The sequence below is a fragment of the Neltuma alba genome, unplaced genomic scaffold (genome assembly GCF_004799145.2).
Source record: "Neltuma alba isolate B1F8T4 unplaced genomic scaffold, ASM479914v2 tig00012910_pilon, whole genome shotgun sequence".
In the NCBI taxonomy this organism is placed as follows: Eukaryota; Viridiplantae; Streptophyta; class Magnoliopsida; order Fabales; family Fabaceae; genus Neltuma; species Neltuma alba.
The window spans coordinates 267508-285845 of NW_021637279.1; the positions used below are offsets into that span (position 1 = coordinate 267508).

At 36.8% G+C, this 18338-nt stretch overlaps 3 protein-coding genes across 3 annotated transcripts; 2 read left to right on the forward strand and 1 right to left on the reverse strand.

Annotated features, from left to right (window-relative positions):
- The first annotated feature begins 2835 nt into the window (after positions 1-2835).
- On the forward strand, positions 2836-8529 carry LOC114732417 (COP1-interacting protein 7-like). The gene is made up of 9 exons (XM_028919697.1): positions 2836-2945; positions 3042-3218; positions 3970-4097; positions 4743-4795; positions 4875-4924; positions 5031-5183; positions 5445-5683; positions 6134-7881; positions 7997-8529. Exons 1-9 carry the CDS (start codon positions 2887-2889, stop codon positions 8210-8212), a joined length of 2823 nt encoding a protein of 940 aa, XP_028775530.1. The 5' UTR covers positions 2836-2886; the 3' UTR covers positions 8213-8529.
- Positions 8530-11012: 2483 nt separating this feature from the next.
- LOC114732399 (uncharacterized protein At4g04980-like) lies at positions 11013-14533 on the forward strand. The gene is made up of 10 exons (XM_028919683.1): positions 11013-11044; positions 11199-11393; positions 11763-11858; positions 11954-12083; positions 12207-12312; positions 12406-13329; positions 13446-13611; positions 13703-13867; positions 13955-14107; positions 14222-14533. Exons 2-10 carry the CDS (start codon positions 11202-11204, stop codon positions 14393-14395), a joined length of 2106 nt encoding a protein of 701 aa, XP_028775516.1. The 5' UTR covers positions 11013-11044; positions 11199-11201; the 3' UTR covers positions 14396-14533.
- Positions 14534-16394: 1861 nt separating this feature from the next.
- Positions 16395-18228, reverse strand: LOC114732400 (polyphenol oxidase, chloroplastic-like). The gene is made up of 2 exons (XM_028919684.1): positions 17431-18228; positions 16395-17347 (listed from the first exon to the last, which is right to left on the reverse strand). Exons 1-2 carry the CDS (start codon positions 18226-18228, stop codon positions 16430-16432), a joined length of 1716 nt encoding a protein of 571 aa, XP_028775517.1. The 3' UTR covers positions 16395-16429.
- Positions 18229-18338: the final 110 nt, after the last annotated feature.

Sequence of the window (18338 nt, forward strand, 5' to 3'; positions counted from 1 at the left end):
ATATTTGTCAAAAAAAGGAGAGTGGCTACAATAATTGAAAGGCATCAACTATCATGTTGTGGGGTTGATTGCGAAATGTTTGGCATGTTGTTATATAGAAGGGAATATCTGAAAAACTATTAATATGGTGTGAACAACTCATTCATAACCCCACAACAAATGCAACTACATATTTTATTATATCATATGTAGGTATATAAATAACAAGAAGTTCTCTTTTTCCAGCTCAGAGTTATTATTTAGCCTTACAGCTGTTTCGCAGTTGGCATCAGATCCATTTCCACACATATTTTTCTCTCTAAATTATAACAACAGAATTACATTTAAAGTATTTTTATAAGTTGTTACAGTTACATTTATTGGTATACATGAGGTGTAAAGCCTCGCTAGATTTCCTTGTCTCCCAAATTCAAATCTCACACGACACTTATGCTGGGAGGACTTATTTGGCACGTTAAATAAAAGATTTTTTTTTTTGTTGCTTTTTTACGGGAAAAATTATTCTTACCGCTGAAAGATGTTGGTGTAAATGAAAGGCGAAAATATAAATAAAATATTTGTGAAAACTTGAACAGACCATTTTGGCCCAAAGAAGTTATATTCGCTAACATTTCAGTAAACTCCATGTCGGTCTACTTTTGACTCATCTTTCATAAATCACAATTAGGATAAAAGCGATTTACTAACTCCATTCCTCTTTTCTGTATATACACCGACAGTACAAGCGCAATTAAGGTTTATTTAAATTTAAATCGATACATTAACTAAAATAATATTTAGTGGGACCCTAATATATATATTCTTTCAGTCCTAAATATAAGACCCTTATACACACGTGTATAAGGGTTTTATATTTAAAATCGAAGGAGTATAAGACCTATTTTGTATTACATTAAAAAATAGATATTATATTTAGGATCGAAAAAGTATATATATATTGAGTTGAGTAAAAGCATCTGGATTTTTCTTAAATAAAGTTGAGGACGCGAATTTTGTAAATAAAAAAATTATGATAAAAACTCTTCTCAATTGGTCGAGCTTGGAGTTGAATAAATGGATGAAAAAAATGGTTAGCTTTTTATTTTCATGCATAACAGACATATATTCAAAATGCTAATTCAGCGGGAAGATCCGAAGATGTATAATATACTAATTAAAATTTTCAGAATGATTATGATTATATATATAGAGAGACACATATATCGTCACTTTAAAATTTCAATAGACCGCTTGTACTGTTTTATGCTTTATTAATACCCTAATACAATCTAATGATATATTTAAAGAGTATTTATGGAAAAGGATCTTTTAATGAAATATTCTTAAAATTATTATAATTTAAGTTATTTAATTTTTTAGGCTGTAGAAAAATCTCAAAGAAACAATTATTTTAAAATAAAGGGTGATTCATAATTAACATAATTGTAGGCTTTAATATAACATCTAATCTGTAGTTAAAAGTTAATTTGAATTGCAAATTAAATATTATCTTTTGTTCTAAATATAAGAGTTATTTGACTAATTTAATTATATTAAAAAAATTAGTTAAACTAGTTATTCATAACAAATATAACTTTATCTTTCTAAAATATTTTTTTTAGCCATGACTATTTATAAATAGAAACTTCTTTAATATATATAATTAATAAAAATACTTTAACAAATAAATTGATATTTTATATTTAAAACTAAATCAGATTATAACGACTTATTTATTGTATTAAACATGGAAGGTAGTCTCCCAAAAATAAAATGAAAATTTTTAGCGCCAACGAATCTGCCAGGTTTTGAAGGAGAGCGAAGGTTGGAAAGGCAATCAATTATAATTAAATCAATGATAAGTAATTTATGAGAATTTATACGAATAAAATTAAAATCGGATATATTATCCGCAGACCACAAGCCATCATGAAAGCAACATAAGAAACAATCACTCTGAAAACCTCACGAGTCACAACACAGTCCTCTTTTTTGGAAGACATGTGATAACCTCCCAACCAACCAAAAAAAAGAAAAAAAGAAAAAAGAAAAGCTTCTATGAGCTTTTTTTGACTTTTTCCAAAGTACACTCTGTGGAGTTTAGATTTTAGAAGCCTAAAAACTTGTGGTCCCCGGGTTGAAAGCTAACCATGAACCGCCAAGTATGAGTTCAGATATTTTTGATTTTTTTACTTACTATAATTTATTTTTATTTAAATAATTAAAACAAGTATTAAGTGTATGGTTCCAGAGAGTGAGAAGAAAGAGTATTATTGTTTTGGGAAAAAACTCATCTTCAACAAGATTTTTATATTTATTATCTCAATTTTTTTAATTATAGACGGTTATATTTTTTTGTTTACTATAAATTTATAATTATTACGTCAAGTTTTTTAATTTTACATGGATATATTTTTTTTTATGGAAATTTATAACCAAATTTCACGAGAAGAAAGCACGCAATAATTAGACCCTTTTTCACCTACCTCATCAAAGGCCAAAAACCCAAAGTGCTTCTCTGATCTTGCTTTCTCTCTCTAATCCCAGTAAAATCCCTCATACTCATGACCGGAGGAGTTAGATCTAGCTATGATAGTAATTATACTTTACTATATTGCATGTGGAATCCTATAATGTCCGAATTTACACTCCAAGGTGACCAAAGCTGCATCTAAGCATCTTCCTGCTGGCTCTCTCTCTCTCTCTCTCTCTCTCTCTCTCTCTCTCTCTATACTCTCACCGTCCCATGGCCAGCTTAGACCCAATGCGATGATGGCCACGTTCCGCAACTTCACAGCTTGCACTACCCAACACTCAAACTAAAAGCTTTTCTTAATGTTCACGGACAACAAGTGAGCATTCCTTATTGTGCAGTGAAGATTATGCTCTGACACTCTGCTGACCCTCATGGATTCCAAGGCCGTTCTCGATTATGCTCTGTTTCAACTCACCCCAACAAGAACTAGGTGGGTTTTCACGCTGGTTTTCTCCTTGGACACCTAAATTTGTGTTTACTGTATCGCCTTGTTCTCCATTTCATTCTATTGTGTGTCTGTTTGTAGATGTGAGCTGGTCGTGTTTTCTGGGGGTGCTCATGAGAAAATAGCTTCTGGTTTGTTCGATCCTTTTGTTTCTCACTTGAAATTCGCAAAAGATGAGATCTCCAAGGGTGGATACTCAATTAAGCTTCTCCCACCCACCCTCCCTGCACTTTGGTTCTCCAAAGCCACATTTGAGAGGTGATTGTCTCATGATATGGAACTTTACTTGGCAGTTTTGATGTCTCTTAATGATGGGGTTTGAACATAATTCATCGTTTGTTCTTCAAGTAGTTTCTACCATGGTACTCATTAATGCTCGCATAAATAATGGATTTTTCACTCAAATAGCGAAAACCTGCAATTTCTTTCTGTGTAATAGGATTGAATCTAGCAATGGGATGCCCACTAACTTCTCGATTAAATGTCTCAATGTGTGTGATAACTCTTATTTGAGAATTAGCCCTCACGTTAAAAACTTGTGGTGCTGGGAATTTTCTCAGTATTTACAATTCAGTAGTCTCGAATCAGTGGGTTCAATGACTGGAATGCAGATCTCGATTAATAACTTTTTATGATGTGGATCATCGAATTAATTTATTTGGTTTTGTGGGCTTATAGAACACAAGTTTATTGGATCAACGATTTTTGTAGGCTGGAGGCCTAGAAAATGGATAAGACTTGAGAGGACTAAGATACAGTAGGATACTCGAAAAGGTGCGGACAAAGAAAGGAAGCTGTAGGATTTGCTTAGAATTTAGGATCTTCTGCATTTTTCCCTGCGCAAGCCTCTCTGCTCCTCTAAGTAGCATTTGTATAGATCCAACGTGCAGATTCGTTGGGCTAATTTTGCTTCTTTCATTTTTGTTTTTCTGGTTATCAGCTTCCCTCTTCTCATTCTTCTTCTCCTGTTATTGGTTTGGGTTGGGTTGGGGGCGATTGATTTTTACAGATTTGTGCGCTTTGTCAGCACACCGGCTATCTTGGAGAGATTTGGCAGCATTGAGAAGGAGATCATGCAGACTGAAAGCTCATATGACGCTAACAAGTTATCAATGTCTAATGTAACTTTCGATGAAGGTATGGTCAAGAACTGCCACTTAAACATGCTTGTGGATTTTTCTTTAGTCATTAGGTTATAGGTACTCTGTTGTAATCGACATCTGTATAATCAATGTGGATATAAAATATGAAATTTATAATAAGCTGATGCACTATTCAATAATCGTGAACAGTATGATTTATTCCTTAATCTTTGTACAGTTTATGTGGGCTCACCTAATAAGTTGAACGATCATGCATGTTGGTTAGTTACAGCACTTAAGGCACTAACAAAAGGGAAAGCAAGTCAAAGATTAGACAATCACTTTATTCTTGTGGTTACGCTTCAGCTAATGAAATTACAGGAAACCCTTCTTATTCTGTATATTGGTTTCCTTCACAGTAAATTCAAGTTTAAATCTTCTTTTCAATGAAATATTTGCTTGTTTTTAAAGAAAATTATGAAAAAATAGCCATTAAATACTAATTTTTTTTTTTTTTGTTATGAAATGGTTGATGTACACATCGCTTGCAATTTTATTTATGATTCCCCCTCGTTTCTCTGTTCTGTGTAACTCCCTGCATTTTCTGGAGAAGTGACAGTGTAAATAATATTCTATACACTTTCTTCACTTAATTAATCACCATTTTAGTCATTTTCTACTGATTTCTGTGGTGTACCAGGAATCGTGTCACAATCCAGTGGCAATGCCAGGAGGTTAAGTGATTCTTCAAAGGTATTGTCTCTAATAAAATCACTCAAATTTACCTTAAACTTCTCCCAGTCAATTAATTTATGCTCTGTGTTTGTATCAGCTAAATGGTGAACTTGAAGGTTGTGAAAACAAAGAAGAGGAAAACTCAAAGTATCTTCTTATCTTTATATCTAATTGCTGCCAATTAAATTATCTCAATTTGCTTGCAAGTTCATCAACGGTTAGGACTAACACATTCAGTTTCCATAATGATAAGGATGTCTCTACAGCGTCTGTTAGAGTCTCGATTGGCACTGCTCCGGAAAGAGCAAGCAATGGCTTATGCACGTGGCCTTGTTGCTGGATTTGAAATTGATAATATTGATGATCTCATATGCTTTGCAAATGCATTTGGAGCATCCCGTTTAAGGTGAGAACTGGATATATTTAAGTTATAAGCGATTACTTGTAAACCATAAAGTGTAATATTGTCATCCCGCATATTGAGTTTGAAAGATTACATGTATATCGGACAGAATTTTTCATACCATGGAACTGCTTCCTCTAATTAAGATATGCTACATCACCTAAAATTCATCCAGCATCTATGGCAAATCTTTCCCCTAATTGGCATAAACCTTCAGTTCAGTTTCTAAGGTTGAATCTAAATCTAAGGATGTATTATGTATAGGGAAGCGTGTATTGGTTTTAAGGAATTATGGAAGAAAAAGCATGGGGATGATCTTTGGATAAAGGAAGTCGCTGCCATGCAGTCATGCTTACCACCAGCACTCTCGTTTTCTGGAGCATCAGGAATTATTCTAGCCAATGAAGTTCCTACCCCTGATCAGAACAAGATTGATAATTCCAAGGAAAGTCTTTCTTCTAGTGATGACACATCAAACTCTTCCGCGTCAAACAGAAAAGAAGGTATTATTTTGTTCTTTTTTGAATTTCCCAAGCTTAGTCACATCACGTAAATTGTATAGGGACTTCAGTTATCTTAGGTGAATCTCACTATTTAACATCTTTATGGTTTCTTATTGTATTTATTTTATTTGTCACTCAGTTGTGTACTGCAGTCTGATTCAGTTCCTAAAAACTTCTTCATTATGTTTTCATGATGCACTCTTTGTTGTCTATTTTTCCTCTTATTCACCCTTTCGCAATGCAGTGCAGTGCAGTGCAGTGCAGAAAAAGATTGAATGCATATAATGCTGCTTGGCATTGGATATGCCGCCTAAGTCAGAACATTTTTACAAACCTTAATTTTGCGTAATGGAAATGAATTATGGAGATCCGTGTTTATTTCCAGTAATCACACTGTCGTTTTCTCACAAATTTAAAGAAACCTTAGCTTGTAACGGATGCTTTGTGCAGATGACAAATTGCCTCCTTCAGATCAGGTACCATCATATCCTGCAAATGTTCAGATGCCAATGCCATGGCCTTACAATGTACCTCCATTCATGTACAATCTTCAAAGTCCCATGCAGCAAGTGCCTCCATATCCAGGATACCCTTTGACTAATATGCAGTCCGTTCCTCCATACCTTCTAAGAAATATGCATTGGCCTTCCAACCTGGAGAATTCTAACGTTAATGTACCTAGGCAGTCTAATTCTCAGAAGAAGAAGTCTTCTGCAACTAGAAAGGAGAAATCTCTTTACAAGCAAGAATCGGAAGATTTAGAAGACCAGCAGACAGAGTCTAGTGACCCTGATTCCATGAGTGAATCAGATTCAGATGGGGAGTCAGACTCAAAGCATTCCCTGAAGGATGATTCAAAAAAGAAAAAGCACAGAAGAAGATCTGGAACTGTTGTAATTCGCAATATTAATTACATCACTCCAAATAAGAAAAATGGAAATGAGGGTAAAGCCTCGGATGAATCATCTATAGATGATGATGATGTCATTGATGAAAAAAATATTAAACAGAAGGTCAATATTGCACTTGAATCATTGCAGAAGGTTCATAAGGTTGACAAACATGCTAATAAGAAAAACGGAGTGGCCCAATCAAATGGTGCTTCTGAGCCGGAGCTACGCGAAAATATGAGCGATGCATCTGAGGGAGGGAAGACAAATGAGAACTGGGCTGCTTTCCAGAATCTTTTAAAGATAGATGAGGATACAGGCAATGATGCAGCAGAAAGGCTGCAGCCAATTGATGTTCAGGCTGACCAATTTGTGGCAAGAAATTCTGAAGATCGAATGTCATATGCTGCTGATCCGTCTCATGACTTGGAATTCAAAAAAGTTCCAAAGCAGATGAAAGTCCCAAATGACTCTTTTATTGTAACTCAGAGAGATGGAGGAAATGAAGGGGGAGCTAAGTTTGATGATTATGTAGACAGCCGTACTCCAATTGGAAAAAGTAGGGACAACATGGGTGAGGAGATAATGTTTTCACATAGGTCTGAAGAATCTGGAAACGACATTGGTTACTCATTATCTACTTGTGTTTCTAACTCTTCAGTAAACAAGTTTACAAACGCAGAAGATTGGTTTGTTGCTGATCATTCAGAGAACACGAAGAGCCCGGAAACAGCAATTTTGCCAGCAGTGTTCGATGGTGATCGCATTTTATCATCAGTGGATTCCCATGCTGAAAAAAGAAACGGAAGCACTCCAGTTGATGATTCATTCATGATACAGGGTCAATTGGCCCATCATGATCGGCCTGATTCTCAGTGGAAGACTGACATTAGCATAGTGGCAGATCTAAATTCAGCCGGCAAGCTGGAAAATGACGCACATGTTTCACAAAGTAAACATGAATCGTTGAAGAATCAGGAGCCAAATGACCTTTGTGTGGTTCTCCAACGGGATTCTGGGTTAGGCCCTGTTGAGGCCTCTTGGACAATGGACTATGAAATTGACTTTTCATACACAGATAGAAGATCCTCTGTTGATGATTTAAACAATGAAGTGAACAAAAATCTTCCTGGCAGTCCGAAGAAAATTGACAAAAACAAAGTTCCAGCAACAAGGAATTCAGCAAGAGAAGAAAAGACTAAACCTTTGCGTGGATCCCTCGGAAGGGGCAGGCCAGAAATCTTTTCTAGGAACAAAAAGCCATCGACTATAAGCAGGCCCATCGTTCATAAGAGCAAACTGGAACAGGTAGGGTTCAATCTGCAGTTGCATTTTTGCACGTTGACATTTTACATATTGAACCTACTTTTTGGTTCGAAGCAAGTGTTCTTAACATTGATCTATAATCTATGGTGGTGATCAGGAAGAAGAAACTCGGAAAAGGATGGAGGAACTGTTGGCTGAACGCCAGAGGAGAATAGCAGAAAGAACTGCAGCTAGTGGCCTTGCTCGAGCAACATCAAAGAAAGACCAAGTTGAAAATAAAATAGCGAGGGTGTCCGCCAGAAGTGACAAGAATAGGACTCAGTCCATGAAGGAGACGAACAAGATAAGTTCTGTCAGAGTCAGAGCTGCTTAGCTAAACTATTAGTACTTCCTATCATTAAATATACTGTGTCATCATGTCATTTGTGTCAATATGAACTAGGCGCCTAATGTGGTCAAGTACCCGGTCGATTTAAGTTATCAGAGATTTCATTCATTCTCGTGTATTATCATAGAACAATAAAGGTTATGCTGTGAAATAGATGTATACCACCATTGTCAACCCCCAGTCTTCTGCAATTTCATTGTTCGCTGCATCAAACCTTGCGTATCTTTGTTTTTTGGGTGCAAATATCTGTAAAATAAATGCTCCATGGTATTTGTTTTTGTGCAAATAAAGAACAAACCTGGTGTATATGTACATATATACGCGCGCGCGTGTATGGATATATGAATGCAGACATGTGCACTATACTCTTTTTGCTGTCAAACTGGAATAGTTATTGTACATTTGGATGGAGTCAATATGTTGTTTTCGCCTAAGGCTTATGAATGGTATCTCGCCCCTACATTTTTTCTTTTTTTCATTCGATGTTGATTGGTTGACACTTTATGGCCGAGCAGTCTCTGGCCCAAATATGATGAGGTAGGTTTGAACGAGTGAAAAACAGAATCATTGATTATAGTTTTTAGTTGTGAATGGGGAAATTACTAACAGGAGGATTTTTTTCCCACCTTCAACGACCCATCAAGAGGTGCGTGGAAGATAATGAAAGGAGATCAGAGTATACCAAGTAACAAGTAATTTGGATGGTTGGCGGAGCACTTGGATGCGAGCATCTTGCCACCAACATATGAATCTGTGGGTAAGAAAATGATGATTGCTGGGGATAGAGGCATGGCCGGCCGATGACGAGGTTGGGGAAGAAGACGGCAGGAGCACAAGAAAATGTCTGCTTTTGGCAGATAAAAACAAAATGTCAAATGATAGATCACGGGAAAAGGAGGGATGGCGGGATATAGGATTGCTCATTCCTTTCATTTTTTTCGATGGAATGAGGATTGCAAAGCAGACATAAATCTTGCAACCAAACATTTTTTGTCGCCGAATCCCCTTTCCGTTCCCGTGAATGCTATCAAATCTCTTGCACCCAAACTGTATAGATTTTGTGCGTGTGTGTGGGTTTTTTCTAAAAGGAATACAAGAGTAGTTAGTTTTTTACCATCAAGTTCAGTTAATTATAATTATATAATACCTTCAGTCCTATTTATAAGACCTCGTTTATAAACTACAAATAAAATCTTATTATTAGGACCGGAGGTAGTATTAAGGATTTCAATTTCCTAGAATATATGTTGTATACAATTATACGAGATCTAGTTGTCGAGCCTACCACAACCTGCGAATCGTTTTTTTTAATTTTTGGGGGAAGGAGTCGTCTTTCTCGCTTCGTACAACCACTGTTATTAATTTCCTAGCTAGTATGTTTATTAATTATAAATCTCCAGCAAAACATTTATTTATTTATTGCCAACTAACAAAACATGTATTATATACTATATGATTATACTTCCCCATTCCGAAGGTATACCAGATGGGACAGGAATGAATGTGAGCCCACGTCGTTTGTTCAATATCAAAAAATAAAACAAAATACAAATTTTATTTTCCAATCAGCTGATTTCCAATTAAAAAAAAATTCTGAATTATGAACATTCAATTATTAAATTCAATGGCCACGTGATTTCACATCTTTTGTGATATAAACAAGTAGTGCTTTCCAAGTGTCATATTGACGCCGCAATCTGCATTATATCAATGAAAAACAAAGAAAAAAATTGTGTTGTTGTTAATTAGTCAATTCATTAGAAATTATTAAAAAAATTAATAATTAAATCATGTTTAACCCTCCAAAAAAATAATTAGAGCATAAGAATCAGGAAACATCAATAAAATGGTTAGGTTCGGTACGCAAAGAGATCAATCATATATCCCAAGAACTCAGAAACAATAATTTGTTGAAACTGAAAATAAATTTGCTTAAATTTAGAACTCGTCACCATCTAATCAAAAGTTTTCTGTTTAATTAGCACCTTAACCTCTTGATGTGCACTGATTAACAGCATTAACGAAAACTACAACTAATCTCTCCTAATGCTCTAGTTAATTAACCTTATAACCCTTTCCTCCTCCTTTCTTTCTCCTTGGCTTTCACCCTTTTCTGAAAGTTCCCTCGTCAAATTCTCCACTTTCTAATTCAACTTCACCACCATTAACACATGGTGTAGTGTCTTGATAATATATATACATCTTATATATTAATTTACGCCAACAATTTTTCTTTGAAAGCTTTCTTATTCCACAAGCAGCTTTGAAGAATTCTATTGTCAATAATTAATTCCACTTAGTTATTTGTCTTGAAGGGGTTTTGATCTCTTCAAATTCAAAGCAACATTCCAGAATGATTCCACGCGTTTTGTGAACATAGTGGTCTGCAACTCCGACTTCTTCTTCGTCTTCTTTTATTATTATTATTATTTTTGTTTTAGTCAAATCAATATAAAGGTTCAGGATTTTCATGGCTACCATGGGTTTCTGTGGCTTGAAGCCGTTGTTCCATCGGCGTAGCAAGACGTTTGCTTTCGAGGTAAGATTCTTCCTCTTTTCTTTGCTGTCCTTATCCCTTTGAGACATATGACCCACAAGAATTAGTTCACATTAATTCGGATCGAACCAGCATTTAGTGACATAGAGATAATCTTTATTTCTTTAAACCCCATTCAGATCAAACTTTTAGAGTTTGGAAAAACTGGGATTTCTGATACTTCATTGTCCTCAAACATGTGTGTCGTTATTGTTATTTTTCATGATGATATGGTGGCCGTCAATTTCAAGCTTTCAGTTTCCTGGAAAACTGGAACTGTTGTATGTCGTGTCATTTGTATTATACTTTCAGCAACCAAATTATTAGCTTCAAATTCTCTCTGATATCTGCAGTATAAATTAAAGAAATTTTCGGGTAGAGAGGGATTTAAATGTTGATCAGATTTTGTGAGTGCAAGTATAATTTCATTTGCAGGCAATGAAAGGCCAAAGCACGCCCAGGAATATGAAGCCATCGAAATTTAAGAAAAAAAGAAGAGAAGAGACTATGAAGAGTTCAGTTGTGAGTGCAGACCAAAAGGTTCTCATGATGGAGCTCCAAAAGAAGATCTTGGTCTTCAGGGACATCTTGGACCTCCCTCCTTGTGATCCCTCTGCTTCATTGCATGAGGTACATATGTCTGTGTGTGTACATTTATATATATATATATATATATAATACTTCTCTGGTCCTTAATATAATAACTAATTACTAAGTTAATTTTGGTCCTAAATATAAGATCTATTTCTCATATTTATTAATTTTTTCTAAATTACCCCTATGGATACTCTCTCAACCATAATCAACCAAGTGAGGGAGTAGAGATATTAAGAAAGATGATTATGGTATTTTAGAAAAAACATGTCATATTTCTTATAATTAACTAACTTATCTAACTTTTTTAATCTAATCAAATCAGTTAAATAAGTCTTATATTAAGGACCGGAGGAGTATATATTGTGCCTATATAGTTTATCTTACATGTCAAATGATATGCAGCTGGTAATTAAGACACTGGAGAATCTGCAAAGGCTTTACCCAGAGGTGATACCAGGGAATGAAGTGGCAGAGATTAAGAACAAGTTTATTGATGAGGTTTATTATTCATATATACCTAATCTATTTGAAATGTTTATATCTTAATGTGAATTTAAATCATAGCAGAATTTACTGACTTTTTTTTTTCACAGCGTCTAGCCTACTTCTGCAAGGCTTTGAAGTCTCTTGGAGAGTCATGGCTTGTGAACAATAATGATTCTATGGTCAAGTTCAACTTTGAGTTCCCTTCATGTAAAGACGGAGGCAATATGCAGCAACTAGGTATGCCTTTAATTTGCTTCAAATAAAAGTACAAAACCTAAAGAGATTGTAAATGTCATGGTTGGTTTAAACTGATGTATATAATTCGAGGACTTAATTAGTACTCTGTTTTTTTTTTGGCAGGTGAAGCTTTAATGGCGACACTGAATCAGTTGATAAAAATAATAGGGAGTGAGAAGTTTGAGGTGAAGGAAGAGGAAGAGCAGAAGAAAGAGCTGAGATACAGCTTGTCGTTTACGGATAGTAACTACTCTTTCAGCTCGCCGCCCATCACACCCACGTCGGTTCTTCCACAAGAGATCAGATATTCTTATTCCTACAGACAGAATAATCAGAATAATAATGGAGAAAGCCCGCCAAGAAGTTCATCGGCTTCATCATCTTCCTCGTCGTCATCACTTCTCTGGTCTCTCAGGCTTGAAGCTCTGGGAAAGTTGAGTCCTCTTGATATCAAGCGCTTATCCTTCCACATGCCACAACCTGACACAGCACAAGAGAAATTATCAAAAGCTGAGGAGGATGATAAGAATAATGATAATATGGAAGTGGATGGTAAATTTGAAAAGGACAATTCAGAGGATCTTGTTTTTCATATGGATGCATCGGAGGAATCTGTTTCTGATACTCCAAATGATCATACAATGTCTGAAACACATCTTCCAATTAGCCATTCACCTTCATCACCTCCTCCTCCGCCGCCACCCCCACCATCACTGCCTCAATTGCAGCAAAATGCAGTAGTCGTGGAAGCACCACTGCCGCCTCCTCCTCCGTCGCGACCCCAGTTGCAGCAAAATGCGACGGTAGTAGGCCCAAGACCGCCGCAGCCACCTCCTCCTCCGCCATCCGCACCTAGCTTGCAGCAAAATGCAGCAACGACCAATTCTCCGCCGCCACCTCCGCCTCCCCTTCCTCTGCGGCCAGGTTCAGCTCCACCACCCCCTCCACCCGTGCTCCCACCAGGAGGCGGAGTTCCGGCCCCTCCACCTCTGACGCCACCAGGAAATGGAGGCACCCCTCCGCCGCCGCCTCCAGGTGGCGCAGGCAGGTGCCTTCGTCCCAAAGTGACAACCAAGTTGAAAAGATCGTCCCACATAGGCAATCTGTATCGAACTCTCAAGGGAAAAGTGGAAGGATCGAGCTTGAATGCCAAATCATGTGGTGAGAGAAGGAGTCCGATTGGGCAAAGCACCGCCGCCGGAGGAAAACAAGGCATGGCCCAAGCTCTTGCAGAGATGACCAGAAGGTATCTTATTTTTGACTTTCACGTACGAGTTTTACCTTGTAGTCAAGATAGATTTTCATAGAGCTTTACATATTAAAGGAAATATATGTATCTAACCTCTTTACTATTCTGATTAGATCATCTTACTTCCAACAAATAGAGGAAGACGTTAAGAAGTACTCAAAACAAATCACAGAGATGAGATCTTCAATATCTAACTTCAAGACGAACGATATGACAGAGTTGGTCAATTTCCACAAAGTTATTGAATCTGTACTTGAGAATCTAACAGATGAATCACAGGTCAGTTCAGTATGATCCAATATTAGTGATATATTTTAGTTCTTTTATGACTATCTATGAGGATGGTGAAAGAATTTTAATGGCCGTGTAGGTGTTGTCACGATTTGAAGGTTTCCCCACGAAGAAGTTGGAAGCTATAAGAATGGCAGCCGCGCTATACAATAAGTTATATTCAATAGTGTCAGAGCTTCAAAATTGGAACATAGTGCTTCCCTCGGATCAGTTTCTGGACAAGGTTGAACGTTATTTCAACAAGGTGATTCCTCGAGCTAATAAACTAAATACAACAATACAATACACATAGAGGTGATGTTAACTCATTAAAGTGCATAATAACATGCAGATAAAGACAGAAGTGGATGCATTGGATCGAACCAAAGAAGAAGAGTGCAAGAAATTTAAGAGTCATAACATCGAATTCGACTTCACCATTCTCATAAAAATCAAGGAAGCAATGGTGGATGTTTCCTCCAACTGCATGGAGTTAGTGTTAAAGGTAGGTGTGTGTGTGTGTGTATTTATTCTTCATCACAACAGCTTCCTCTGATGTGTTATATGAACAGTTTTATCATACACACATATATAATCTTAGCCTTTATAACATGAACAGGAGAGGCGCGAAGATTCAGGATCAAAGGGTAAAAATGGGAATGCAAGAATGTTATGGAGGGCTTTTCAGTTCGTATTTAGGGTTTACACTTTTGCTGGTGGGCAAGATGACCGAGCAGACAAGCTTACGAGAGAACTAGCTCGAGAAATAGAAAGCAATCCCATCAACGCATGATTTTATTTATTGCAAGCCTTCATTTAAACTCAATTTAGTAAACAGACTTTCTAAGATAAAGAATATATCTTCTATATATACTTGATACACACAAACACACACACAGGCACACTGTGCTATATTATATTATAAGACTAAACAGCAAGTTGGTGATGAGGTTAATTGTTGCAGCAATATATGCGCACCCATCATCACAGAATCCCTTTTTCCATTGTAGTTTTTGAGGGAGATTTATTAATAATTAATTGTGATTTAGATTACAAAATTGCAATAACCTCATGTGTACCGGAAGCACGAAGCTAAACCTGCAGCTTCTCTTCTTAATTATGTTTGATCCATTTATTGATAATAATGATTTTATCTCTTTGTTTAAGGTCTGCTCGATCGTCCAGTATTTTATGTTAGTAGTACTTTTTCGATGCTAAATATATTGCTAACAAAATGAATCCAAGTACTATAGAGCTGGCATATGGGAGGAGAAATATAGTACCACCTCTAGTTTTTAATATAAGAGTTAATTGACTAATTTAAGTATATTAAAAAAGTTTGTTAAGTTAGTTATTTATCATAAATAGGTTGTCTTCCTCAAAATACCTTTATTAATCATGTATATTAGCTAAAATTATTATTTGATAGAATATTTAATATGTGCAACTATAACAGGGACTATTTTGAAATAAACGATTAAGACTAAAGTACACATTTAGTCCTTTAACTTTATATAAGATTTTACTTTGGTCTTTTAACCCTAAAATTGTTAGTCTTAAATGATTTTTTTTAACAATCATGATTATTTTGAATATTAAACTTAATATATTAGCATTTAGTAATGTTTTATTAGCATTCAAGAGCTCAATATCATCATTTTTTGTTAACAATTTTAAAATTAGATGGCTAAAAGTTTAATTTTTAAAGTTAAAGGACCAAAATAAAATTTTATGCAAAGCTAAAGAACTAAAAGTGTACTTTAGCTAATGATTAAATTGAGAGACAAAATGAATTAGAGTCTTATATTTAGAATCTTGAATATCAAATTAGTTTTTATATTAAGCATTGAACGTAACACTTAAAAGGATTGAATTTGCGACACGCAGTGTTTTGCAGAGGTCGATCAACTTGTTACTTCTTTTCTCTCTCTTTTTTTTTTGTGTGCCTAAATTTGCCCCCAGCATTATAATATCGATTGGCGTATTTCATTTTACTTCTTCTCGATTGCATATATACGCAAGAGTCAAGTTGGAATAAATAAATGATTAGTTCCCCCGAATTTCACAATATATGAGTGTGTGTGCACGTGCATGCTAGCTAGCTAACTAGCTTGTGATGATGACGTAATTGTGAAGGGTTTCATATACGTTGACCAATTATAAAAACAGATGAATTTAACGAATTGACATAATTACCCTTTCTCTCAATGAAATTGCTTAAAGTAATCGCATTACCTAAATTCCAAATTCTCATATCTCAAAATGTCAAATAATTTAGGAAAGGAATTGTCAGATCCCTACACCGAGACTTACGGGGTAAACAAGTGTTTTTTTTTTTTTTTAAAGAACTCTTTCATGTTAAAATATCAAACATGAGCTATAAATTTATCATATCTCATCGTCAAATTCTGGGAGATAACTGGGAATCACTGCACCCAGACTCGTTTGCTGAATATCATAGTTTTTGAAATCTTCTCCACCATTAAATTATGAAACATGTATGAGCTGCAAATTACCATATCTCTAAGTTAAAATTTAAAAGATAATTGTGATGAGATCCCACAGCTAGACACATTATCCATATATCAACATTTGGAAGGATACGTATTGAACAATTATATTATCTCTGGCTGGTACATAATCAGGACCTTGACGATCATAGCATTATATATTAACACAATAACTCCACCACATAACTAGAATTATTATCTCCTCTGTGCAAGGATAGTCATAGAATAGTATAGACCGAACATTATATTACTATTACACACCCTTATTTAATAATGAGACATGATAATTAATAAATTAGCGCTAAGATTTGTTCAATTCATTCATTCAGATACTCAATTCTGATACGTTCAATGGTAACGCGTCCATCCCCAGTCTGAGGCACGAGAGTGACGACCACGCTCCTGTCGTCATCAGCACCCAAATCCCGCAGCAACTCTGTAATCCCAAATCTCATATTAGTCTTCATCGTCAGCTTCTTGTGATGACGTGGCACGCTCACAAAACTTCCCGCCAACTCGGTTGTCGTGGGCCCACCGGGCCCGCTGAATTCACCTTCCCGGTGCACATACACATCAAACTTCACTGGGGAATCCCTCGAAGAAAACTCAATACCTTCAAGCACTAACACCTCCTCCGTCATTTCCTTCTTCTTCTTCTCCTCTCTTTCCACTACAGTACTCAGGGATAAGGGTAAAACCAGAGGGAACTGTACCTTAGCCCCATCGAATTTGTTCCCTAACTTTTTCATAAACTTGCTTTTGAAAGGTGAGGGCTTGGCTTCTTTCCATGGGATTTCAACATCTTGGTACATGTAGCCTAGCTTTCTGGTATCGAGGCAATCCTTGATTTTCACGCGTACGAGGTCCTTGTTCTCGTCGTAGAATAAGAACCCAGATTCCAACCAGTCTGGGTCTGTGATGTCCCGTCTCTTTCCACCCGGCAAAGTCTTCCAGATCTCCCACATTCGATCCACGTTGGCATGATGGGAATAGAAGATGGGGTCTCTTGCGGCGGTATTGAAGATTCCCATATCCTCACCGTGCGGCTGGCGGTTATCGCCGGTCCAGTCGTGCATCGTGTTGTGAGGAACGAGCTCTAAGGTGCCGCCCCCGTCGGGATCGCTATCTCCGGCCCGGTAAGCCGTTCCAAAGAATAAAGAAGGAAGCTTGGAACCGCTCACCATTTGCTTGTACATTGTTTTGAGATTTACATCCACTTGATCATCCCAACTTCTCTGCGTAAATTGAAAGTTAAAAAAAAAAAAAAATTGATGCGTGGATTGTAAATTTGTGCAATTCAAGAGAACCAAAGTCATACCTGGCGTTCACAGCCATTGAAGAGAAAATCCACAGGTGTTGGCGGTTGATGATTGGTGCTTCTGAGAGAGTCGTAAAGAGAAGAGTGAGGATCCGTATATATCTCCGGAATCATCATGCCTGCTGGCGCATCCCAGTTCCAAAACGGGAGAGCAAAACTAGGGTCATTGATCAAGCTGGACAATATTCTCTCGTGGAAATAGAGGAACCAACGATGGAAGGGAAAGAAGAGCCAAGAACCGTGGATTTGAATGTCCAGATCAGGAAACCCTACTTGGTGATAAGCACCATCACAATAAGCACAGTGAACATTTGCTTGTTGAATGAAGTTACGAGGATCATCTAGTGGAAGAGCTTTCATGCGACGAACGGCTTCTTCGTATTTCTCTTTATAGCCTTCATCAACTAAATGAGCAGCTGGTCGGATCTTAAGCTTATAAACTGATGGAAATTCGAAGTCTTTTATGTATGGAGATGGTGGGAGGCAACAGTTGGTCCGCGTAGCACTGCTGAGGACCTCCGGCGATCCACACTCTGTGAGGTCCGGCGGCAGGATCGGCTTGGCGAAGGCGAATGGGTCATTCTGGTGAAGAGAACCGCAAAGGCCACCTAGACCTATGAGGAGGTTTCTTCTGGAAAGATCAGGGACTGCCTGGGAGTGATGGGTTTTAGGGTTTTTGGGGTTGAAGTCATCATCATCATTTGTGGCTTTGCACGCCACTAATTTGATGGCTTTAGGTTTGTTGAATTTGAAGAAGGGACGGGCTGAGAGAAAGGAAGGGTACTGTAAAGAAGCCATGAATATCCCTCAAGAGCTTTCTTACTTCCAATTGTGTGTTCTTGAAAGGAAACACATCGAACTAAATATTCATGGCCGATCCCGTCTTTATCAACTTATTGACTTGTTTC

Coding starts and splice junctions, on each gene's coding strand:
- LOC114732417 (XM_028919697.1), top strand. CDS start 2,887: ATGGATTCCAAGGCCGTTCTCGATTATGCTCTGTTTCAACTCACCCCA. Junction 4,796..4,874: donor GGTTAAGTGATTCTTCAAAG/GTATTGTCTCTA, acceptor TGTTTGTATCAG/CTAAATGGTGAACTTGAAGG. Junction 4,925..5,030: donor AAAGAAGAGGAAAACTCAAA/GTATCTTCTTAT, acceptor CATAATGATAAG/GATGTCTCTACAGCGTCTGT.
- LOC114732399 (XM_028919683.1), top strand. CDS start 11,202: ATGAAAGGCCAAAGCACGCCCAGGAATATGAAGCCATCGAAATTTAAG. Junction 11,859..11,953: donor AGAACAAGTTTATTGATGAG/GTTTATTATTCA, acceptor TTTTTTTCACAG/CGTCTAGCCTACTTCTGCAA. Junction 12,313..12,405: donor AAAGAGCTGAGATACAGCTT/GTCGTTTACGGA, acceptor TTATTCCTACAG/ACAGAATAATCAGAATAATA.
- LOC114732400 (XM_028919684.1), bottom strand. CDS start 18,228: ATGGCTTCTTTACAGTACCCTTCCTTTCTCTCAGCCCGTCCCTTCTTC. Junction 17,348..17,430: donor TCAATGGCTGTGAACGCCAG/GTATGACTTTGG, acceptor CAATTTACGCAG/AGAAGTTGGGATGATCAAGT.